This window comes from Notamacropus eugenii, chromosome 2 (assembly GCF_028372415.1).
Source record: "Notamacropus eugenii isolate mMacEug1 chromosome 2, mMacEug1.pri_v2, whole genome shotgun sequence".
NCBI classification, from domain to species: Eukaryota; Metazoa; Chordata; class Mammalia; order Diprotodontia; family Macropodidae; genus Notamacropus; species Notamacropus eugenii.
This window is the reverse complement of record NC_092873.1, coordinates 185926026-185952283: the sequence shown is the minus strand read 5'-3', so window position 1 is coordinate 185952283 and position 26258 is coordinate 185926026. Positions and strand designations below refer to the sequence as shown.

The 26258-nt window shown below is 38.9% G+C and overlaps 1 protein-coding gene across 4 annotated transcripts in view; it reads right to left on the bottom strand.

Moving 5' to 3' along the window:
* The window catches only part of CRYBG1 (crystallin beta-gamma domain containing 1), a 255495-nt gene that overhangs the window by 4910 nt on the left and 224327 nt on the right, over positions 1–26258 (bottom strand). For all 4 annotated transcript variants that reach the window (XM_072642961.1, XM_072642963.1, XM_072642964.1 and 1 more), the window contains 6 exons: positions 25283–25395; positions 24188–24317; positions 11798–11937; positions 9617–9740; positions 9007–9165; positions 6049–6211 (listed from right to left, as the gene is read on the bottom strand). In XM_072642961.1, the coding sequence (XP_072499062.1) occupies positions 6049–6211; positions 9007–9165; positions 9617–9740; positions 11798–11937; positions 24188–24317; positions 25283–25395 (829 nt within the window). The remainder of the gene's footprint in view (positions 1–6048; positions 6212–9006; positions 9166–9616; positions 9741–11797; positions 11938–24187; positions 24318–25282; positions 25396–26258) is intronic.

Below are 26258 nucleotides of genomic sequence, written 5' to 3'. Positions count from 1 at the left end.
AAACATTCTTAAACTTGAATCTTGGTGCTGTGGGATATTATGCTATATGTTATAGACTGTTGTAAATCTCTCCACTTTCGCCTTCCTCTGAGAACCAAGGGAGAGGTTGCTGTTGGAGACTGGTAAGGTCTCAGGTCTCAACTTCGCCTTCGAGTTCAAAGGACTTTGCCCTACGCTTTGGGGGCATAGTTGCAACACAAAACTTGAGTTTTAAAGGCAAACACTGAAAATACGCAACTAATGAACAGGGAGCTCTTCATAACTGAACCAGACCAGTGAAGCACCCAGCAGGATACCGACAGCCCTCCACAAACTCCCGCACATCTCCCCTCTCATTTTTTCTCTACTGCCCACAACCTCGGATGTCTGTGGTTGCCAACACAAAAATGAAAATGAATAAAACTAACGAAATCACACAAAGGCGTAAAATCAAGAAAGTTAAACATGCCAGTGTTGAGGATTGCCATTCTACTCTAGCATTGTGAAGGATATATAGTACAAAAACTTACGTAATATCTTGTTCACAAGATGCTTGCAATGAAAAAAGCAGCGAAGCAAAATGGTATATTGAAATGATCTGGGGAAGAATTTTTTATAGGTACAGATTGGATCTTACAAGTCACAATTTCCTCTTTTCTAATTACCATAGGACGCTAATGTGTTTTGTTTTTGTGTAAATACATGATGATGCCTTTTTTTCAGATTTTCACAGGATTATTTCACAGGAATAATGACTTTATTAATATTATAATTATATACAATATATAAATAAAATGGTTAGTATTTGCAATAGCTTTTTAAGGTTTGCAAAGTGCTTTACAGATACGCCCTCAGAAGTGGGGCCTTTTAATTATCCCCATTTTTACAGATGGGGAAACTGGATCAGATAGAGGTTAAATGACTTTTCTAGGACTACACAGCTAGTATCTGAGGTCCAATTTGAACTGGGTTTTCAAAGCTCCAGTTCTCTAACCCTAGGTAACCTAGATGCTTGAATGGAATAAGCCATTATAGATTTATGAGGCCTTTAAAGGTCATTTAGTCTAAGAAATTCATATAAATTATCTTTGAATGATGGATATATATCACTTTTTGTAAAAAGTGTGCAGAAGACTCAATATTAGAATGGAATTTAAGATGGACTTTCAATACCACTTTCCATGGGTCATTTCAGAATGATGAACACTGGACCACTATCACCTGAAGATCAACTAAATGAAATACATGTGTGTCATTAAATCTTGCATTCATCTTTTTACATACTAATTAAGCAAAAGTTACAACAGGTGAACATCCAGCCTCTCATTTAACAGCACCACAGTGACCTCAGATAGGTCCCAAGCTTTCTGGGTGTCAGGGTGCTCGTCTCTAAATGAAGGAGCTGGTGCCAGTGGTCTCAGGGCCATCCCAGCACCGAATTCTAGGGCAGGAAGTTCTAAGGATGTGCCTTTTCTTGGTCTAAGATTACACAGCATCATCCTGTTATGTCCACAAGGTGGCAGTGTTCTCATACACTTGACTATGAAGTTTAAATTAAGAAAAATCCCAATCTTGACCGATGACCGGTCTAAACATTGGCTAGTTTAGGATTATGCCAAACCTGCTGATCCCAATGATAAAACAACAAAAATAACAGTAGCATAATCACAATAGCTAGCATTTTGGTAGCGCTTTGGGATTTACAAAGTTTCCCATGTTATTTGATCCTCACCATCCTGTGAAGTGAGTACTATTATCCCCCATTTTATACATGAAGAAACTGAAGGCTAAGAGAAGGCACTTGCCCAGGGTCACAGCTATTATGTGTCTGAGGCTAGATTTAAACTTGGGTCTTCCTGACTCCCAAGTCCAAAATTCAATCTTTGAAAACGATTCCGTTACATCATTTGAAAAACTGAAGATCTGACTCAAAGACATTTATTAAGCTCCTCCTTGGCCTGATCTAACTATCCTCATTCTCTAACCCCTAACTATAGATATAGCCTCCACAACTTTGTTCTCAGTCCTCTTCCCTTTTAACCTCATCATCTTTGTGGGTTTAATTATCTCTATTAGATGACCCACAGAACTGTATATCCAGCTCTAGACTCTTCTGATCTCCAGCCATGCATCTATGATTGCTTACTGAACATTTCAAACAATGTCTCATAGGCATCTCTAAAGCTACATGTCCAAGAGAAAACTCCTCCTGGAGTCATCTTTCTTCCAAATTCCTTGATTTCTGTTAACGTTCCACCATCCTTCCAGCCAACCACACAGGGTCACAACCTCAACATCATCCTTGAAGCTTCACTCTTCCCTATGTAACCAATAAGTTGCCTCATCCTGTCATTTATGACACTACAACATTTCTCCCAGCTATTCCATTCTCTATGTACTGGATTACCACATCACTCCATGCCCTTATCACCTCTTGCCTGGATTACTGTAATAGCCTACTAATTGGTCTCTTTGCTTCAGGTATTACCCCACTCCAATTCTTCCTCTGCACAGCTGTTAAAACTATCTTCCTAAAGCACAAATCTCACCACATCACCTCCCTATTCAATAAATTCCAGGTGATTTCCGTTGCCTTTAGGATTAAAGAGACAGTAGCTCTTGAAAAGCTGGCCCCAATTCTGCCGTACTCCCCTCACACACTATGTGTTCTAGTCAAACTGGCCTTCTGTCTGTTCCTCACCCATGATACCGGATCTCTTCCAGTTGCATTGGTTGTCTCCACACATGCACCCTCTCCTCACCTCTGCCTCTTAGAATCTTTTGTTTCCTTCACAATTCAGCTCAAAGGCCACCTTCCCCATAAAGCCTTTCCTGATCTTCCAGGCCATGAACATTCCCCTCTTCCCTCAACTACCTTGCATTTTTGTGTACACAGCACACACACACACACCCACGTACACACAGAGCTGGCACAGAGCAGGTACTTAACAATGGTTCATCTACTGATTGCTTAATAAATACCTGTTGATTGACTAGAAAAATGGAAGCTCATTTCTCCATGGAGAAATGATGAGAGATTACAAAATGGAATCTCCTCTCCAGTGACTTACTTGGGGTCACTGAGCTGTCTAACACCGGAGTTAGAATTTATACCCAGTGTCTTCATTTCTCAGTATGTTTCTCATATCTTCAAGTTCTCCTTCCAGTATGTTGTAGAACCCAAAGTCACTGCAGTCATTTGGCATTTTCTCCTTTTTTTACACATCTCAGCTGATGCTTTCTTCCTCCACAACTGCATGATTTTGGTTCAGCCCACATAGATAGATAGATAGATAGATAGATAGATAGATAGATAGATAGATAGATAGATAGACAGACAGACAGACAGACAGACAGACAACACATTTGTATTTTCCTACATGGATTACCTCTTAAATACTATTCTTTTTGTCTCTCTATATTTCCAAAAAGTTAAGGTCTTTTTGAATTCAAATCCTTTAAATACCTACTGAGATCAGTCAATAATAAGCATCTACTTTTCCTCAGGGAATATAAAGCCAAAACTAAATATCCTGTCCTTGAGGAGCTTATATTCTATCAAGGACAATATTGTGTACACACAGAAGGGTATATTAAGTATACACACACATACACACACACACACATATATGTATATATATATAAAGTATGTATTATTATATATAAGGTAATTTTGGTTGGTAGAAGAGAGGAAGGGAACAAGCATTTATTAACTGCTATGTGTCTACACACAGTCTACATGAAGTAAATATAAGGCAATTTTGGCTGGGAGGGGAGAGGAGAAGGAGAGAAGGGAACAGGCATTTGTTAAGCACCAACTGTGTGCTAGGCACTGTGTTAAACACTTTACAGATATCTCAGTTGACAAAGGATAATTCTCTGCCTTAACTGAAGTCTGATGAATGTGTTAGATTTCAAGATTTCAAGAGATTTCAAGTCAATAAAAATGTCTTTTAAAAAGTCATGGTTTAAAAAATAAGAATTCTGCTTTGATGAGGGTTTGTTATTGTTGGGTTTTTTTTTTTTCAAGTAAAATCCTTACTCTGTTAATCCCCAGCTTTAGTAAAGGCCCATTCTATAGCACTCATCTAAAAATAATAAAAGTAAGGGGCACTGGTGAAGTTAGACTTTGTATTATCAAGGCTTCATTAAATTTACAAAAGGCTAGCCCATTTGTTTATTGCGAAATAGAAAAGTGCCTATTAATAATTTAAACTCAAATTACCCTAAATTGCATGAATAAAAGACCCCACCATAAGACTGTATTCTGACCATCTCAATAGTGAGTGAGATCAATTTATTTTCCATTCAAATGCTCTATTAACCAAAGAATTGAGTTGCCTGAGGATAATGACATCTTTCATATGTTGTTTGCCAGTCTTTTAAACATTTCTGTCAATACTGTCTCTTTAACTTGTCCAGTAAAATTACTGATTTCTCCCACAAGATTAATTTGGTCTGTAAGAAATGTTGAGATGAACATCTCTGCTTTATTTCCAATTGTTTTAAGGGAGAATGGGGATGACACAGCTGTATGGTATATCTTAAACAAAAGAAATAAAAAATGAAGTAGAGGAGAAACAAAGCAGCACTTGTATGAAGTAGAGGAGAAACAAAGCAGCACTTGTATGAAGGAGACAAGATCACCTGCCTTTGCCTTCTGTCATATATTTATGATGGATATGCTAATTTTAAAATAATGAAATAGTCAAGAGAACTCATAAGATTTAAAACCAGAAATCAAGTGCAATAACAACCTTGAAATCTTTTAAGAAATTAAATCATAATCAAGAAAAATGTGTATACATCCACTGCAAATGGGATGCCCATTATCCAGTCATGTTGAAGACAGGCATTCTTTGCCTTCCTTATGGCCCAGATACTCTATGAAGCCATCTGTGGTCTCCAACTAGAAATGGTTCTCCTCCATCTGATGGTATACCAATCATACTTCTCTTGTGCTCTTAACATATTCCAATTTGTATTATCTTTGTGTACTGTATTTAGTAAGGTATAGTGGAAAAGTGCTAGATTCAAGGTTTCAAATCCCAGCTCTGAACTTAGCTATGTACAGATCACTTGATCCCTCTGGCCCTCGATTTCCTTACCTGTAAAGTGAGATGTTTCAGTTAGATAATCTTGAAGACCTCTTCCCCCTCTAAATCTATGATCAGACTCTCACTCTCTCCCCATACGAAATATTAAGATCCTTAAAAGCAGAGGTTACCTTATTTGATATCTGCCCTCTCTGCCAGTATCTGCTATAGTACACTGTGCGCAGTAAAAACTTAAAAATCGTTTGTTAAATGAAGTAGAAGATGCAAAAGAATATGGATAAAGTGCCTGTTTTTAAGAGTCAGACAGAACTGAAAACAACTGAACAGCAACACCTATTTTAAGAATACCTTTCCCCTCCCACTGCTTGAAAACAAAGAGCACACACAGAACTAAATATAAGATAATTTTGGCTGGGAGGGGAGAAGGGAAGGGAAGATGCATTGCGTAAATACCTACTATGTGCAACATGGTAGAAACAAAATAGCCTTGCCCTCAAGGAGAGACAACGTGTGCACACGGTAGTCTATACAAAGTAAACAGAAGGCAATTGTGTCTGTGAAGAAGAGAGGTAGAGTGAGAAGAACATAGGATTGGGATTTAGAGTTAGGAGGCCCTCTGCAAGCCTCAGTTTCCTTTTTTGTAAAATGGTAATACTGGTGCTACTTACAGAACTGCTGTGAGGAAAGTGTTTTGTAAACCTTAAAGTGTAGCAAGATGGCAGTGGAACAAGCACCGGGCTTGGAATCAGGAAGACCTGCGGTCAAATCTTACTAGTTGTTAGGACCTTAGGCAAATTACTTTATAGCACTCTGGGCCTCAACTTCCTAATCTGTAAAATGGGAGAGGGGGAGAGGTGTTTGAATTTGTTGACCCCTAAGGTGGAAATATGAGATGATATTAGAAAGATGTGACTCCCCTTCGTAACATCATCATAGGCTCGTTTAGATTTTCTAACACTAAGGAAAAGGTATCATTAAAATCATAATTCAATGAAAGAAGAAAAATCTTTACCTTTGATATCTAAAACTAAGTTTGGCTTCAACTTGCTATAGATTCTTCCATCAGACTTAATACTCCAGAACTGGCTGTCTTCATTCTGGTCAAGTGCCAGGCCCAGTTTAGAACCCGAGGTTACAAGACTTCCGACAATGGTCAAGCAGCAATCTTCTGCAATCTGTTCAAAGGAAAAATAAAACCCAACATATCTTAGTTCTTAACTCTCCAGGCACCTAGGTGGCGCAGTAGAAAAAGTACTAGTCCTGGAATCAGTAACATGAGTACAATTCCTACCTCTGACACTTAATCCTAGCTGGGTGACCCTGGGCAAATCACTTAACGTGTGCCTGCCTCAGTTTCCTCATCTGTAAAACAGGGATAATAACAGTATCTACCTCTGAGGGTTGTTGTGAGGACAGAATGAGGATTTTTTTGCAAAGCATTTTGAAAATGCTAAAAGCACTATGTAAATGCTATTATTAACATCATCATTCTTTAGCCTTAGAAAGAGCTTAGTAGACATTTTCACTTTATTAGTTATGGAGGGACAGAAAGACTCTTCAGATGAAATCTCTACCCTCTGCTCTTCAATCTGTTTACCTTACCCAAGAAAATAAAACGTTAATGAGTCCACCATTATATTAGTCTCTCGAATTTTAACAACAGAATAGCTAATAAACTCTTACACCATTGACAAAGTTTAAAATATGGTTATTAGTATCTCTTCCCCTTCCTCCAATAGAGAGTTCTAAAAGAAGCCTAGTAAAAAAGGAAAACTACCTCTGAGGCGATACAAGACAATGGTTTTATTGGACTGTGTCTGCACCAAATGAATTATTCACAGATACTCCCAAAAGCTGTTCTTCTAAACTCATTCTAATAAAAACTTTATGACAATGCCACATATTTTTTTTTTACAATGACACATATAGTTCTGTAGTCTACGCTTCCTCTACTGGAGTCCTACTTTGATACCTCACTGTGGTCCAGAGATGAACCCGGGTTCTCGAGGTCCATTGGTACACTGTAAACTTTGCTACGTTCTACAAAGCCTGAAAGGCTCCATTTTATGGAACCTATGACAACCTGCATGTTTTCTGTCTGTCAAGGACCAGCCCCCCTATGTTCAGAGAGGCCCTTCACCAGTAGCCACAAAGTGATAAATTTTTCAAGTACAGCAACTCTTTAGGGCCTGGCCTCTTCTAAGCTATAGAAAAACCACTCCACAGGATTCAGGGGTGGGGAATTTGCAGCCTTGAGGCCACATGTGACCTTCTAGGTCCTCAAGTGTATCCCTTTGACTGAATCCAAACTTCATAAACCAAAGAGCTTGAAAATGAAATACAACCACACTCTTCAATGGAAGTGGAAGTGAAGGAAGGGTTTAATGACAGAGTTACTCCTTTGCTGAAATATTCTCCATCATCCTAAGTATTACTGCCTGAATTCAAAGCTGTTTCATATCTTTGCCAAAATGTTCTGGCCTGGAGCAATATTCCTGTGAAGAACACTGTTCTCTTGTCTAGCTTAAAATAACGTTGGCCTCCTTTTCAGCTCTAATCTCTTTGTTAATCCCTTTTCTCAGTGTGTCTCTTTCTGGCAAGCCCAAACAGTACCTTCTGTTTATAAAAAGCAAGGCTTTTTCCCTGCCAGCATAACAGTTGAAATTGACATGAATTCCCCTCCTTCTCAGTCACTTTCAGAAGTCTATGCATATCTTTGGATGATTCATGACTCCTGACGTTTTCTTTCATTTAAGCTCAATCGTTCAGGCTGAAAACTGAAGCATTTGAAATTTTAAATGAAAAATGTGAATGAGCTTTCCTATTTTACAGTCTTGTTCAGATATAGTCATAGATGACTTTAGCCTGGGGGGAGAGATGGGAGTGGGCAGTTTGGGAATGCCCCAGACTAGAAGTCAGGAAGACTCCTCTCTCCTTGAGTTCAAATCTGGCCTTATATACTTATTAGCTGTATGACCCTGGGCAAGTCACTTCACCCTGTTTGCATATCAAAGGAGTCATCTAAGGGGGGGGAGGGGGAGGGGGGCCCAGCCAGTCTTTCCTGGAAGACTTCTTGGAAACTGAGAGCAATTGGGAAATTGGGGTATAGTAGCCAGTTTAGCAAACATCTCTGTGGTAAGGTAAGGGGGTATACTTGTGACATACTTTTAAATTTAATCCTCACTATTAACATTTCCTCCATTACTTTTTTAAGTCTAGATAATCAACAAAATAACAAATCAGTCCAATTTGTAACATGTGCCATTTTCTGAGATGCAGATGCTAACTCTGAAGATTTAACAATTGGCTCTTGCAAGCTGCATTGAGCATTTGCCTCAGTTTCCTTATCTGTAAAGTTGGAGAAGGAAATGGCAAACCAATCCAGTGTCTTTGCCAAGAAAATCCCAAATAGGATCACAGAGTCAGACACGACTGAATCAACTGAATAGCAAAGAGAGATGGTGGTACGAGGTATTTCCTCATCTCCCCCTCCAGGAGAAAGAAGGTGAACATTTCTTTTTAGAGCCCAGGGAGACAGAAAACCAGGAAGGGGATTTTGCTGTGTGCCTTGCAGCATCTTTTAATAACTTGTAGCCTCACACCTCAACCACATTGTTTGACTGCAAAAGCTACAACTGGGAAATAGAAAATGCTGATTTGCACTTATTCACTCCTTCTGTTCATAGCTAATGACAGCACAAAGTAGGTTAGGAAAAGGCTTGCGCAAATATGAGCACCTCCTTTTTCTGTTGCCATGTAACACAGGGGGGAAAAACCATAATGACAATTATGCAAATAAAGAGTTGATACTACATGAAACTAGTTCAGGAACTGAAAAAGGGAGAACACTCTCGGAGCAAAGGAATCCTTATATAAGCTATGTTTCCAAAAGAACGCCCTCTGGAGTGGCAGAAGTATGTTCAAGGGGAAATGGCAGCAGAGTCTCCATTGTCCAGTCCCAAGGTCTCACCCTGCATTTGATGCATCCTTCTTGGTAAAACCATATCTGATCATCTGCTCCAACATCCTCTGTTACTTGTATCCTGAGAAGTTTCAGATCCTCTAGGTTTCCATTGGTTGACATGAATAACCCTGTGGCTTTATTTCGAAGCCTGAAGTAGATCCGTTTCTGGGAAAACACAAACCAACAACAATGAAGCACTATTGGGAATAGTACTGATTAGTCCCACAGCTTGTAGGAGCCCGAGGGAAGTAGAGGCTGGTGTGGCTCAGAGAGTCCTAGGTTCTTTCAAAGAGGGAAGGAAACAAGATGAAATTCTTCAAAAGTGCCATGGGGCAGGGAACCTGCCTGCCTCTTAACAGGTGGTTTGTTGGGAATAGTCCATGTTCTAAGGCTAGAAACGTCAGCATTTTTAGAGTAGTCCTCACCCTCAGCCAGGAAAGGAAACAAAATGTAAAGCAACTCAAGCCAATTTTAAACTTTATTAGCTGGGAATAACATTCTGAAATTAAGAGAATGCCAGGAAAAGGCAGGGGTAGAGGGAAGAATATACAAGTGGTTAAATCACAGCCATGAGAACTGCTCATAGAAAGCACTAGAAAAAGAAAAAAAGACATACCTGAATAAAAGGTCTGAGTGAACCTATCTGGCGGCAGCCACTGAATTCATACCAATTAGGTACTTCTGCAGGTGACAGCAAGATCTGCCGCCCCCTATAATTGCTATATTCATAAGTGACCCATCTGAAAAAAAAATAAAAATGGTAACCTACAGTCAGTGACAATGCCCATATCAAAAGGATCACAAATTACATTCATTGTTGGAATCTTAAAACTTTCTAGAATAATCCTTCCAAATTATCGATAAGAAAAGACCAAAATCCTATCTCACTTCCTTGTCTCCTTAAATAGTCTAAAATGCCACCTCGAAAAATATTTATACTGTAAGCAACAGACAAATGGATACTTTTCTAAGAAAAAACATACCAGTATTTCCCTTACAAAAGGGGAAATAGACAATAAAATTCTCGTACTCTTTTAGTGAAACAGCCCATCTAGTGAGTCATTCCCACTCTAGACAGACAGTGAAGTACAAGAAAGAGCTCACAGAATCCCTCACAACCAGAACCTTTTTGTTTAAAGTCACAGTCTCCTCTTCAAACCCTGGAAGAAGGCTGAAGCTTGCAGAGTGCTCAGCGACACTTTTCTCAATCAAGGCATACTCCAAAAGGCAAACATGGGCATCAGAAGGTTACTCTCATCCACTCCACCTTCCAATGACTTACATCATTCCTCTGATTATTAAACTATAGGTTGGGAAATTTAACATAATCATCCTGGTTTTCTCCTACCCAGGAAAAGACAGGGGTAGAGGAGAAGGTATATGAATAGTTAAGTCACAGCTGCAAAAGTTTCTGTATTTTATAAAATACAGAAATATAATATGTATGAAATATGTATATGATACGGTATATTAGAAGTAATAATGTCTAAAGGCATGTAATTTCTAATGCATTTAAAAAAATACTTTATTCTTTCCGTTGAGAAGACTCACCTCAGGGCTATCGGGGTGGGGAACCTGCAGCCCCAAGGCCACATGTGGCCCTCTCTAGGTCCTCAAGTGGGGCACTTTGATTGAATCCAGACTTCACAGAAAAAATCTGTTCTGTAAAACTTGGACCTAGTCAAAAAGCCACATCTAAGGATCTGGAAGGCCACATGTGGTCTCAAGGCCAGTAAGTTCCCCACCCTTGCTAGATGGAGAACTGGGGGTGGGGTGAGGGAGTGCAGGAGGAGTGGAAGGGAAAGGAGGGGAAGGGTATATAAGTGGTTAAATCACAACCAAGAAAAGTTTCTATATTTTGTAAAAATGTGTACATATTACAAGTAATGATGCTTAAACATCATGTAACTTCTAATGTGTTTTTTAAAAATAAAATACTTTCATTATTTTTTCCACTGAGAAGTAAGAGTCACCTAAAGGTTCGATGGGCCCATCAAGCTTCCCCAGTAGAATCTAAGTTTCTTCAGGGCAAGAACCACCTTTTTGTCCTTATATTCCCAGTACCTAGCACAAGTACTTGGCCTTTATCTAATCTTTGCATTTCTTCCAACAACTAACACAGTAGAGTTGATTAGTTGTTGTCCTTCATTCTCGAAGAGGACCAAAACGACATCACCACGACAAAATGAAGTTTCAATGTGTCCGACTGTGGCTGATCAGACCAATATGAGCTTGGAATGCTCTATCACAGGTTGGGCGCAGATAGTCCATGTGAATATTTGGGGTGGATACCCCAAATTTGCGCGTCCTATGTTTACGTTGTGCTGTCTCAATTCTGCTTGCTCATACAGCACAGCACATTTCTTCTAACAACTAACACAGTAGAGTTAGGCTATGAATGAATGAATGAATGAATGAATGAATGAATGAATGACTTTGAACAGAGTTATTAGTGTGTTAGACCTAGTGTTAGGTTCTTGCTAACTTAAGCATTCATTTTTAGTCACAAAAGGAAATCAAAGCAACAATATGATTCATAAGACTCACCAATATACTTGATTTTTTTTTTGGTAGCCCAGATCCATGATTTCATGGGAAACTCATGATAACTATAGATAAACCATAACATGCACTTGATTTGGTGAGATTTTTTTTTTAACTCTATAAAACTGAGTTCATGCAAGATGGACATGTATGTTGGCCAAGGCAAGAGAAATTCAGAAGAGTACACAGAGCAGCAGCTTCTCAACGTGACACTTTTTTGTAACATGAAAAAAAGAATAAATAATGAGCTTACATGCCACCAACAACCTGCACAGAGCGTATCTGAGTATTAAATCCCAGGAACCGGAGGTTTACCACTTCTTCATTAAGTTCAATTTTTTTTCCTTTGTAGTCTTCTCTTTCAAAAAGAACTATTGTTGGTTCTGAAAATTCCTGTTTTTAAGAGGAGAGATAATGCATAATTGTTAATTCTAGTGTAATTATTTAGAATGTATGTGAGGGATAGCTTGGATATGTATATATAATCTAGTTATATAGGCACATATGTATACAAAAATCAATAAAAATACAAGATCTGTCAGATTCAGCCAATCAATAAATTCCCCTTTCTAGAGGAGCTAAATATTTTGTCTCCAAAGTGATTTTCAAAATAACTCTACAGATAAATAAAAGGGTTGCCTGGGAGGGAAAATATATGGGCAACAGATTTTCTACTAAGCAAAAAGGGAGGTAATTGTGTATGTAATTCTTTTGAAAACTGTCGAACAAAATGGCGGGGGGAGAAATTTGTAAAGTAACATAACAATCTCTCCAATGGAGTCTATGTCTAACTTGCCATTTTTCATCATGGACTGAAAACACAGTTAGCACAGAATGCTAACTGGGGAAGACCCAAAGCTGGCTTCTATAACTGTTCCATGGTGTACTATAATCAAAGTAATCTCTTTATGAAGAAAACAGACTAAAGTTACCTTCCAGATGCTTTTCTATGCATGAGTCCCCAAAAGTCAATTTTCAAAAGAAAAATTGCAGTGAGGAAAAAAAAATTATCAAGTGCACACCTGCTTCAATCGTTACCAGAGGAAAGAAAAACACCAGAGAGATACCAGAAGAAGGAAAACTTGCACAGCCAGCAGTATGAAAACCCACAGACCCAAAAGAAACTTGCTTGTTTTCATATGAATTAGAGAGAAACCTTCATGATCCTACACAAACCTCTCATGATAAATCCAAGATCATAAACAACACATCAAAAGCCACCTGAAGCTTGCAATGTTTTCTTCATCCAGATTAAAGTTTCATGTCATGGGTGTGGAACTCAACTGCCCAATTTATGTGGACAGGCCCCAGCTTGCAAAAAAAAGCATTTTGTGGCTCAGCCAACAAAGAATATTAGGTAGTATAAATGGTCTGCATGGTCATCAAGTGCATTAAATCTAACAAGCATGGGCTGTGTAAAATACCACAGGGGGTCATCACTGTAACACACCTAGGCCAACAAAAGGATTCAGGAAATAACCCAACAACCTTGGATTTCTATAGTACTTTGGAGACACTCCAAGCTAACTTTTTTAGAATCTCAGCTAAAATGGCAACCTGGTCAGAACCCAACTCCCCTTAGCCATGCATCAAATTCTAATGAGGCCATTTAAGAGTCTCAGGCACTATTAGAATTCAAGCTCTCAAATTCTGAAAAAGTACAGGTTTCCTCCTGTGACTACCCACAACAAAGGAATACTGTGTTGTAGTCAGCAGGTATGTGCACACACATGCCAGCGTCTGGCTATAGGGAGGAAATGAAATCTTTAAGAACACACTTGTGGGGAGACACTTTGGGGCTGAGCAGTACTGAATTTCAGCCATCTCTGTGTGTAATGATCCTAATAAAAGCTGACATTCCTAGAGTGCACCACGCTTTACATTATCTCATCAGATTCTCCTAAGAGCCCAGAGATGTTGGTGCTATGGGCATTATTCTGCCCATTTTACAGATGAGCAGTGATCTGCCCAAGTCTGCGCAACCACTAAGTGTTAGGACCTGGTATTTCAACTTGATTTCAAGGTCCAGCATTCTCCCCATTCTACTGCATTGTATAACTTGAGTCACAGGACAGACACGAGTATTGGAGGAACCTCAGAGGTCAAGTGATCTAACGTTTCCATTTTACAGGTGAAGATACTGAGGCACAGGGAGTTAAAATTATATGCTCATGACTACACATGTATAGCCTATATTGAATTACTTACTTTCTCAATGCGGGAGGGAAGGGAGAGAATTTGGAATTCACAGTTTTAAAAACAAATGTTAAAAATTGTTTTGACATGTAACTGGGGAAAAATAAAATACTAAATAAAAGCTAAAAAAATTACACGCCCAGGGTCACATATCTAGTTAAGTGTCGCAGGTGGAATCTGAATCAAGGTCTTCCCGTCTCTAAGGCCAGCTCTCTCTCTACCAAGCCTTCCTGAAGCTTCAAATACCATCTTAGAGCTGCTACTGAACCAACAAGTCCAGTCCTTCACTCTATGAGCTGAGCTCCAGAAGGATTCCCCACTTACATATTTTGCTGAAGTCATCTCCATATCTCAAGAAAGGCCATTATTTACATATCAATCAATAATCATTAATTAAGCACCTACCACTGTGCTAGGCACCAGGCAGAGAGAGAGAGAGAGAGAGAGAGAGAGAGAGAGAGAGAAGAGGAGGGAGAGAGAGGGAAAGGGAGAGAGAGGAAGACAGAGACAGAGGGAGAAGAGGGAGAGAGAGGGAAAGGTAGAGAGAGAAAGAGAGAGACAGAGAGAGAGAAAAGGGAAGGGAGGGAGTGAGAGGGAAGGAGAAGGAAGGAGAGAGGGAGAAAGAGAGAGAGAGAATTGAAGTAGACCTTGTTTAGAAGTTTTTTATGAGGTGACAGGTAAGTGACACAGTAGATGGGGTGCCAAACCTGGAGTCAGGAAGACCTGGGTTCAAATTCAGCCTCACACATTTACTAGCTGTAGAAGCCAAGGCAAGTCTTACTTAACCTCTATTTGCCTCAGTTTCATAAAGTGTAAAAGGGAGAACAACAGGCATGAACTTGGACAGACTTTGAGAGATAGTGGAGGAGAGAAGGGCCTGTTGTGCTATGGTCCATGGAGGTGGCAAAGAGTCAGACATCACTGAACAATAACAAAACCAGGATCCCAATGGCAGCTCCGTCCCAGGCTGTTGCAAGGATCAAGTGAGATAATATTTGTAAAGCGCATAGCGTAGCGCCTGGCACATGGCAAGTCCTGCATCAATGCTAACTATCGTTATTATGATTAATTATATTATACCAGGGAAACAATATGTGTGTAAAGTCTATATATGCATTTATATATACATATACATAAATTGCATGTAAGTCTCTCTATATATATATGTACTTACATATTCATTATGTCTCTATATATGTAAAGATATATACTTGTATATAAAATAAATACATATCAAACACATAATAAATGCAAGGTAAATGGCGGGGTGCTAATAACTGGGGGGAATCAGGAAAGATTTCACAGGGAAGATGCAGTATAGGTAAGTTTTGCTACTTTATAAGAATCGTGGCAAAGAGTGAAAATTGTGATAAAGATAGGAAAAAAATGCAGAGGCATAAAATAATCAGTAAAAAGTCTCTTAACATGCCTAATGGAGGGCATGTCCAACCAACCCTCTGTTGCAGCTACAAATGCTGCACCGAACACCCACCAGTAGAATAAAATGAAATTCACATTATCATTTTAAAGGCTGAAAAAATTTACCATAACAAACTACAGGCAAACCAAGTCTTCTCAAGAGGGGCCAGCCTCTAAAAACTTATATGGAAACTGAGAGACCGTCAGACCTTGAAAACATAATTTATGGGGAGGAAAACTTCAGCAAGTAGGAAGCTTCTTAGGAAGGTTTTGATATAGTACATTGTGGGAATCAGATCCCATGAGCAGAGCTGAGCATACTGGTCAATTTCAATTGTCAATTACTGGTCAATTTCAATTGTGTAGGAATTTTACTGTCAAACATTTCTTGAAGTTAACTGCAGCATCAGCTCAGCACCAGAACTCTTCTTCCTACAAAGGATTTTGTTTATAATAGTATTCATTCATTCATTCACTATTTACTTAATAACTGGGATTCAGCCAGTTTCCATAAGTTGGCTGAAGTTTCCTATTCGCTTTGGACGAAGGCCATTCTTAAATATCTCACACATCTGTATGGCCCTCTGTGCTTTCTACAGTGTCTATACTGTGTGCTCTCCTGAGCCTATATATTCATTTAGCTTCATAAGAACCTCATGACATGAGTAGAGCAAACATCACCAAACTCCCCGGGTTTCCTTCAAGACTGCTCAAATCCCACCTGCGAGAGGCTCTCCCAGGTTTTCCCCACTGCTAGTCCCTTCACACTGTGATTACCCCTATTTGCCTCAAGCATATCTTGTTTGTACATAATTGTCTGCTTGTGGTCTCTGCCCTCACCCTGGGCCCACTCCAAGTGGAATGTGAATTGTTTGAGAGCTGAGAGTCTGCATCTGCCCAAGTTGTGCTTTGTTACCCCAGCACTCAGCCCAGTGTCTGGTACATGCTAAGAAATGCTCATTGCCTAATTATCTCACAGGTGAAGTAACTGAGGATCGGATTAGTTACTTCCTTTCCCTGGGCCAGGGTTTCTTTATTTGTACAATGAAGAAGTTGGACTCTATGCTCTCTAAAGTCTCTTTTAGCACCAAATGCTAGATTTGCCCAAGGTCAGACGGCTAGTTAGTGGTGAAAGTAAAGGTTACCAGATGTACTTTTTGTGCAACTTTCTAAAAGGAAGGAGCACAGGGCACTATGATCCTTTTCTGAAGTTTCTCACTGTACCATGGAGTTTCTACACTCTCCTCTTAGTAAAGCTGTGTTCTGTGATAGACCATTTATTACTACCAACTGCTACAGGACAATACAAGACTCAAGAAAACATCTGTGTATTCCCCAAGCAACTGCACACACTGAAAATGCATATGGGAAATTTTTCCTTCTGGGAAAAAAAAGGCCTTTCAAAACCCACCAGATTTTCTTTGAGATTTTTATCCACTGTGATAAACCACACTTAAAAATAGATGGATGGATGGATGAATGAATGATTCTGCCAAACCTTGTCAAGATATGTCAGAGGATTGTAGAATGCTAGGATCAGCAATTTCTACAGAATCTTTCTTGTTCCATGCAATCTGTCATGGAGAATTTGTGTCTTTTTATCATGATGAGAGTTTCTGTGGCACCTCTTGCTTTTCAAATAACAATCTGACAGCAATTATCATTGCTTTTGGGAAAGGCCTAACAACTGCCCACTCTAACACTCCATTCATTATTCCTGTCTTGACTCTTCAGATGAAAACTCCCTTTCCTAGACCACCATTTCCCCATATGTAGTATTGTTTCCACCCATGAAATGTAAGTTATTTAGGGCAGAGACAGCCTCACTTTTGTCTTTGGAAGTCCAGCACCTAGCAGGTACACAGCAGGTATCTGACAAATGCCTTTTTCATTCACTCAACATGAATGGGGACGGTGGTGATTAACAGGTACCTATAAACTGAGCATGGGAGCATCTGCTTGTAATCCCAGCTGCCAGGAAGGCTGAGGCTGGCAGATCTCTAGAACTCAGAAATCCTGAGTTCCAGTGTGCCAAGCTGATCAGATGTCCAGACTTAAGACCAGCATCATATTATGAACCCCTGGGAGTGGAAGGCTACTAGGTTGGGAAAAAAAATAGAACAAAGCTACCATGCTCATTAGTACTAGGACTGGGCCCCTGTGTAGTCCTCTCCAGCCTGGGTGAGTTAGGGAGACTCAGTCTTTAAAAAAAAAAAAAAAGGGCAGGGAAATGGAAGGGAACAATCATTTACACAGTGCCAGCTATGTGCCAACTACTGTGTTCAGTACTTTTTATAAATATCCCATCTGATTCTCATGATAACTTGAACCTCAAAACCACAAAGTAGGTATTAATATTTTTATCTCTCCTTTCACAGTTGAGAAAGTGAGGCAAACTAAGGTTAAGTGACATGCATGAGGTTGGTCGCACAGCTAGTAAGTGTCTGGGGCTAGATTTAAACTCAGGTCTTCCTGACTCCAGGCCTGGCAATCTATCCATTACGCCCCAGCTGCCTCAAAATTAACAATAACAATGATGATGATGATGATGATGATAACAAGGAGTGCCAGGCCTACGGTCAAGAAGAGTCATTTTGAGAATTCAAATCTGGCCTCAGATATGTGTGACCCAGGGCCAGTCACTTCACCCTGTTTGCCTCAGTCTCTTCATTCACAAAGTGAGCTGGAAAAGGAAATGGCACACCACTCCAGAATCTTTGCCAAGAAAACCCCAAATGGGGTCATGAAGAGTCAGACAAGACTGAAAAATGACTGCACGACAACATGATATAAAACTATCACTGATACAGAGACTCAGGCAGAGCTATCTCTTCCTTCTTAACCAGTGCTGGGGGGAAAGTCTTCAGGGCTGAGTAGCATGTTATTTCCGTAATTAGTGTGGAACTCATCATGCTAAGGCCAATTATGATAATAATTAACAGAAGCATCTAAAATCTGTTTCTAATCTCTCCCATTCTTTTGCTTTACTATTTGTGAACCACAGCGCACTTAGCACAGTACCATGTACCTAATACATTCTTACCAAATGCCAATTGAATGACTTCTGGATTTAGAATTAGGAGAGCCCTGGGTTCAAATCCCACATCTAGCAGTTTAATAACTGGATGGCCACGGAAGAAGCAGGGAGGGGAAGAGGAAATCATCATTTAACCTTTTTATGTCTCAGTTTCTTCTGTAAAATTAGGGTAATACTTGTACTACCTACCTCACAAGGCTGATGAGAGAGGGTCAAAGGACATAACAGGTGGAATGTGCTTTGCAAATTTTAAAGGCAATAAAAATAATAACTAATATTATCATAACACTGTTGTCATTTTATATCCAGTGCCCACACGGGGAAGCCCGGGCCGAAATGGGGGCTGCTTCCCTTCTAGGGAAGAGTTTCTCTTTGAGAGGAAAAACAAGCCACCAAGAAAAACGAAATGAGAATTTCAAAGGCACAGGCCACTTGAAGAAACTCAGGTTTGTTGTTGTTCAGTCATTTCGGTCATATCTGACTCTTCATTAACCCATTTAGGATTTTCTTAGCAAATATACTATCATTTTCTCCTCCAGCTCATTTTATAAATATGGAAACTGAGGCAAACAGGGTGAAGAAACTTGCCCAGGATCACACAGACAGTATCTGAGGCTAGATCTAAACTTAGGCCTTTCTGACTCCAAGTCCACCTAGCAAACTAACCCATTCAAAAGAAATAATTTCTGTTTTTCCAACTGGAGCCAAATTTTGGAAGGAAGACTCTTTAAAGACAACACATTCTGAGAAAGATGACTCACAGTTCCAAAGGACGTATTGTCTTTAATGTTAAGACATGTTAAGACATATAAAATTATGTTATGTACAGAATATTAAGACATATAATATTAATCTTTGAAATTACCAAGGCCATGAGAACATCCATTTTGGTAAAGGCGACCTACTTAAAAACCTAAATGCCTTCCTCTCCATATGTCTCATTAGGAATAATCTCAAAGCATAGAAGACATAAGCCAAGGCATCATCAAAAGCATGGACAGCATGTAAGAATTTATAACATCTATTTTTTTTTCTTCCATTTATTTTCAGTAATTACTTAGGCCATCTGAGTTTATGCTTTAGTATACAGTTAAGATATATGATTCGGCCTTGTGAGGGAAAAAAAAATGAAAACCAGAGATGCCCATGACTCCATGGACATCAGCAAACTTCAAGAGTTCTCTATCTCATGCATATAAAATAAAACTTGGATTCCTAAGCCTGGAATTCTAGTCCATTGGCATTCAGACCTCAACCTACCTTTCCAACCTTATTTTCTACTATTCTCTGTTATAGATCCTCTGCTTTAGTCAGGCTGGTCTAATTGCTCCCCTCCCCAAAATGCCATAGGCAGTTACAACACATTTCTCTACTTTTGTTCCAACTATTTACGTCACTGATAGTGGAAGGTACTATACTCTGCCTATCCAATTAAAATACATTCTTTAAACCCAGTTTAAATTCTACCTTCATGAAATATTTCCCTTGAGACACCAGCCAACTGTAATCTCAAATTCCTCTGAATTCAGGTATTTACTTATTACATGTACCATTCATGGCAATCAACATCTGTTATTTTTATGGTATGAGCTATCTGTTGTCTATGGATGTCCTGTCTACACATGTCCTGTCACCTCTGCTAGAGTTATAAGCTCTATGAAGACAGATCATGACTGCTCTCAGATCCTAGATACCCTTGTATCTCCAACAGTCCCTTGCATACAGTAGATGCCCAATAAATATTCCTTAATTGAGTCCAGCTTTGTAGTCTTTCAACACTGATTTGTTTACCTATTCAGTTGATATTAAATTCCATCTTGATAGGGCTGGGGGGAAAACAGTCTAACAAATCGTTGGAAGGACTGCAGACTAGTACAAACATTTTGGAGAACAGAATGCCAAAAAGAAAGAACAGGGCCTACTCACAATTGATCTAATGCAAAAAGCAAGAAAAGGGGGAAAAAAAATCTACATATGTAATAATTAGCAAATGTCCGAATAAATTATGGCACATTAATGCATATTAGAATATAATAATCAATAATACATATGAAGTCTATAAGGAAATATGGAAAGATCTAATGCATAGTGACGGAAGAATCAAAACCATATAAAATATGAATTATGACTACAGTCTAAAAAAAGATTGAAAACAGAAGAAAAAGGAAAACAACCAAAAAGCAGCAGAAATTCAGGGAAGTCTAGAAAGAAAGGCAGAAGCAACACATTTTTTAAATTGTCTAATGTTTGTTCATTTGTTTGATTCTGCCCTGGTAACGATTAGAGACTTAGAGTAAATCCAGTTCCTTGTTTTTCTGTGTTTATATCTGACCACATTCTTTTTTTTTTTTTTTTTTGGACAATTACTAAATCCACAATTTAAAAAATGCTTTGTGTTCTTAGCGCACACAAGGTGTGTTATACTTGGGCTGGGCTAGTGTACAGAGACCATGAAAGGGGAGGAAGATCCAACCAGCTTCTGGGGAGTGAGCTCAAGTAGCAGAATGCAAGGAAGGAGGGTGGAAGAAAAATTTCAAGTGTGTGCAAAAACATTCTGGCAGAGGAGTGGTTGGTGGGAAAACAGCAGAAGACAGCCCAGCTTGGAGTCTTGTCATCAGAGATGGAACAAATGTCTAAGACATGGAGATCCACACAGTGCCAGGCTCTACAGTGCCAGATTCCCCAGAGGTTTTTGGGTTTTGTTCAGCAATAAAGCCCTATTTATTCATAGCTCTTCTGTTGTGCTTGAGAAATCTTCAGGCTCTGAGAAATATTTAAGGCAGAAGCTCCCAAATTTTGGTGCTCCTCAGTGTCTCAGGAAATTTCCCAAAGAACCTCTACACCAAAAGAAATACCAAACTGTTCCCTTTATTAAGAATTTATGTTATCTTGCCCTACAAGAAAAGAGAGAAGATGGGGATAAGGGAAGAGTGGGGTGTGATAGAAGGGAGGGTACATTGAGGGAAGGAGTAACCAGAATGCAAGGTATTAGGAAGCGGGGGGAGGAGAGTGATGGGGAGAAAAATTGGACATGTTACAAAGTGAGGTAAAAGCAATTAGTATTAAAACAATTGACTGAATTAATTATTGAGAATAAATCAATGACATCTTTAGTTTGGGGAAAAGAATTTCAGTCTAAATTTCCTAAAGGAAGGTAACCTCGGGTAAAATTTGGCATTGATGGAAAAGTTAAAGTTTTAATGGTAAATTTGATTTTATGACTGCTGTTTAGTCAGGAACTAGAACACGTATAGGAAGGCATGTAAGCCCCTTAAGACTTGCCTCAAAAGATGTTCCTTAACCAATGTGAAATTATTATCATATCTAAAACCTGGTTATTGGAACTTGCTATTTTAAGATTCTATGGGACTATTAACTGACTGTTCTTCTGAGTCTAACTCCAAATATGGATAGCAAGAAAGGCAATCTGAGCCTCCAATCCATGATGCCAGTAAGCCTGTGAGATGCTGGTATGGACTGCATAGCTGATCTCATGGGAAGAGTGGGAGAGTGGCTGTTCAGCATGGGCTGAGGTGGGATTCTCCTGATTCAATTTCCCCACGGACACCTGGCAGACTTTAAGCCTGACTGAATGCAAGTTGACAATCTACTCCTGCCTGGAATTGACGTGAAGTTGGGGAGATATTGTATCCCTGCAATGTCCCTACTCTTGGTGGCAATTTCTTATAGTCAAAAGGTTTGTAAGCTTAATACCAGATCTATTAAATTATAGATTATTGGTAGGGGAACATCTGACGGTAAGTCTAAAATTAAGCTATTAGGTATAGGACTTTAGACCAACAACAATAAGTTAGGGTCCTTTAATTCTTAGTAATAATGTGGAGACAATTAGGTCAAGAACTTGTGAAGTTAGCAACAAAAATATTTGTGTCTTAGTTGGTTAAAGTTTAAAAAACAAATCCTTTTGTGGTCCATATTGTAAATGCTTTAAAAAGATGTATCACCTGACCAAAAGTTTGAATTGCTTTATCTGTTATAAACTGTGTTAAAAATGAAAAATAAAATTAAAAAAAAAAGAATTTATGTTGACCTAAATCAAATTGTATACCCTCTCAATGAGGGTGGATGGGGAAGGAGGAAGGAAGGAAGGAAGAAAGGAGAGAATTTGGAACTCAAAGTTTTAAAAAATGAATGTTAAAAATTGTTTTTATATGCAACTGGGAAATAGGATATGCAGTCCATGGGGTATAGAAACCTAGCCTACCCTACAGGAAAACAGAAGAGAAGTGGATAAGAGATGGGGAGGGATGACAGAATGGAAGGCAGATTGGGCAAAGAGATAATCAGATAATGCTGTTATGGGGTGGGGGGAGGGGAGAGATGAGAAGAAAATTTGGAACTCAAAATCTTGTGGAAGTGAATGTTGAAAACTAAAATAAATAAATAAAATTTCAAAACAATTTTTGTTGACAATTTTAAATATACTTCAGCATCCTTGTGAGTTCATTGAGACAAGGATATGATTTGGGGACCATAAACAGGAGAGCAAGAAAACTCTCCCTCGCCCCCACCCTCACCCCCATAACCAGGGCCATCGCTGTGGGGTATGAGCAATACTACCTCAGTGGGGCTTGCCAAGGTCCAGGCTCCAGCCTAGGCTAGAAATGCACCAGTTTTGCCCTGTTTTTTCTACATGTGTTTATGGCAGTGTTCAAAGAGAGCTGTCCTTCAGAATGATAACCCTGAAGCATCATCATCCAAGAAAAGATTCAGGCATGTTCACTATTGCGTACTTATTGCAGTGGGCAATCTTACTAATTTATCAAAGGAAGATTTTTTTTTTAAGCAAAAAAAGACAGTGATTCTCATCCTTAGCTAATGAGGACATTAAGTTAATCAGAGCATCCCATCCCTTGAGCAAAATCTTCTAGTAACAGATTTCCCCACAGTATACACTCCAAGTTAAGGTTCCATCACATTACCTGTGTCACAGACCCCTTTGGACCCCTTTGGCTGTCTGATGAAGCCTCAGAAAAATGCTTTTAAATGCATACAATAAAATACACACGATTAAAAAAGTAACCAATTATATTAAAATAGTTACCAAAGTATCTTCCTTTTGGAAAAAAAAAAAACCACATAAATTTATGGATCCAAAGTTAGGAATCCCTGCAGTGAATACAATGCATTTTGCAGGGGGCTTTGGGTGACTGGGGTTTGGAGGAACAACTAAATTTTTTCTACTAGATAAACAATGTAGCTTTGGAATGATAAATTATCTACTAACCGAACAACAAAGAGCCAGTATGGTACCATGGTGGGAACAAAATACTATTTCACCTTACCCCTAATGCAAGTTAGGCAAGTTTTCCCTTAATGGTATTGAAAGTGCCCTCAAAATTTAACTGATTCTAGTGATTAAGGCTCAGGCTCCTTCTGCAGCCTACGGATCACCTGGGTCCAAAAGTACCAGGGCCTGAAGGGTGAGAGCTCTTCCTTCAGGCTTGGACAACATTGGAAACCTTTATCTTGGATAAACAAACATTCCTTCCCTGTTCTGAATTTCCTTTCTCAGCTACAGCTAAGTCAACCTCATCTTCTTAGATGAATGCTGAGAGTCTCATTTCATTCCAATTCTGGACCTAATCTAATAAGGGACTAGTTTGAGTAAAATGGTAAAAAGACTGGTTCTTCATGGATTAGTAGAAAATGTATTAGATGTATAGACAGAGAATCTAGATCTATACCCTAGCTCTGCCACTTAACTTGGCCTTGGACAGATCATTTAAGCTCCCTGAGCCTGTCTCCTGTCTATAAAATGAGGGATTTCTACCCTCCCAGCTTTAAATCTATGACTGCATGACTTTCTACTCTAGTAAATTCCTCCTTTCCCTCATAGAGCCCTGAATAAATTTTTATCTATTAGCTCCACAGACTATCAATTCCCAGATTCTATTAGTCTAAGACATATAAAATAGGTAAGATGAGCCATACATGTTTATAAATAGGCTTTCGTATGGATTTACTTACAACATCTATAAAACGAAGAGACTTAAAATTCGTTTCAGGAGGACATCCCATTGCAGACAAACATGGATAGTGTCCCTCTTCTAATACGTACTGATTACCAGAGAAATTTTCCCCATCATAAGCAACCCAGCTGTGGGAGAGAAAAAAAACCATAAGAGTTGAGGATCTGAATAATTTTTTAAAAGATAGACTTATAAAACAGAGAAACCTTAATCCTGAGATTAGAACACTGCTACAAAATAGGGTTTTTCTAAAAGACAGATAGGTTAACATGAAAGTCAGAAACATGAAAAAGGGTAACATGAAAGCAAATAAAGCAAGACTCTTACTTGGAAGATTTTTTTTTTTAAGAGGGAGGGAGAGAAAGGGAGGGCAGTATTGGGTCACTTTGATTTTGGCTTTGTCTGTACCAAACAAGGATGGTAAAAGAAAAAAAAAAAACAAACCATAGTTAAAGGAACTAAAAAATTTTGCCTTGGGGGAAAAGAAGTCTCATGGGGGTACCCAATATTTGGAGGCATGTCCCATGGAAGAGAGAGTAAGATTTGCTCTATTTGACCAAGGAAATCAGAACCTACAACAACCAATGAAGGAAAGTCACAAATTGGGAAATTTCATCTAAAAATAATGAAGGAAAACTTCCTAATAATTACAGCTGCCTGAAAAAAAAAGAATGAGGGTAGTCAGTTTCCCTGGAGGTCTGAAAGCAAAAATGTGATGATGAGTCATTGCAGATGCTAGAGGTAAGACTTGTGATTTGACCAGGGATTGCTCTAGATGAGCCCTAAGTTCCAGTCAAAATTCTAAGACTCAAGACCCAACTGACATTCCATTTCTTCCATGACTATTCTCACTCTTGCCTAGACTCTCACTGTCATTGTAGCTTTTACCACTCAATTTAGCACTTAAATACTTACCTGGTATTATTCACCATTATATCTTATCTCCTCAATTAGTCTATCAACTTCCTAAGAGCTAGGAACATATCTGATATTGCCTTTTGCATACCCAGCATCTACCCCAGCTCGGTAAATGACTGTCAATGCACTGGTTATTGGCTCAGTAATAGAGAATTAGGTTTTTCCTCCTGCTTACCTGCCTCCCAAAACTCTGCAAGACTTTGCAGAAAAGGAATCTTCAATTTGATTAGTAGTATCTTCAAAAACTTTACTGCTACCACGGAATTCTGGTTCTGAGAATAAGTGAACCTTTGAAAAAGTGAGCATGAAGACAGAAAATTAAATTCCAAAACACATGGTTGCCTTTAAAATGCTGACTCAAATGTATCCTCTAACTGCTTAGCTACACAGCAAACAAAGTTTTAAAATTTCAAAACACTTCAGTTTTTATAACTTCCTTAATAGATCATTTGTAAACATGATTTTTCATAGCATCAATGATTTTTAAATAGAATTCTGTAACATCAAAGACAGTACAACAGCTGAAAAATCATAACTCTTTGAGAACATTTGTTATAACAAGTAATAAAATATTTTAAAGCTTTCCTATAGGCTGTCTCTATGTTCACACCTGGTCTATTCTTAGTATTCAGCTACATTTTGAAAACAATAATTTTTCTTCCCTCTCAATGCAAAAAAACACACGCTGACCTATCAAATATTGTAAAAGAACAAGGGGTGAAGTCTAGTGTGGTATTTACACTTATATAATTAAGGCAGTCTGAGTATGCCCATTAAAAAGCATAAGTCTTCCCATAAAACTCAGACAATGTTGAAAGTCAATATTTAAAGGACTGGACAAAAGTCAGACTAGTATCTTTAGGAGAATTATAGGATCATTCCTAAACTCTGTGCACCTGCATGTTTGTGTGGGGTAGAGAGTAGGGCAGCTATGATGACGGGAGCAAAAGCCCTTGCAATGGGGTCAGCAGACAGGAGCTGTGGGCTAGGAATGTGACCTCTTGTACCCCACTCTCTTTTGATAAGGCTAGGATTCTTTTATTTCATAACTCATTATCTTTCTGCCTAAATCCACCCATCTCCTGAACTTCTCTACTATGGCCGAGGGCACCGTGCTTCTTTTCTTTGAGATACATCTGAACGCTAAGCCT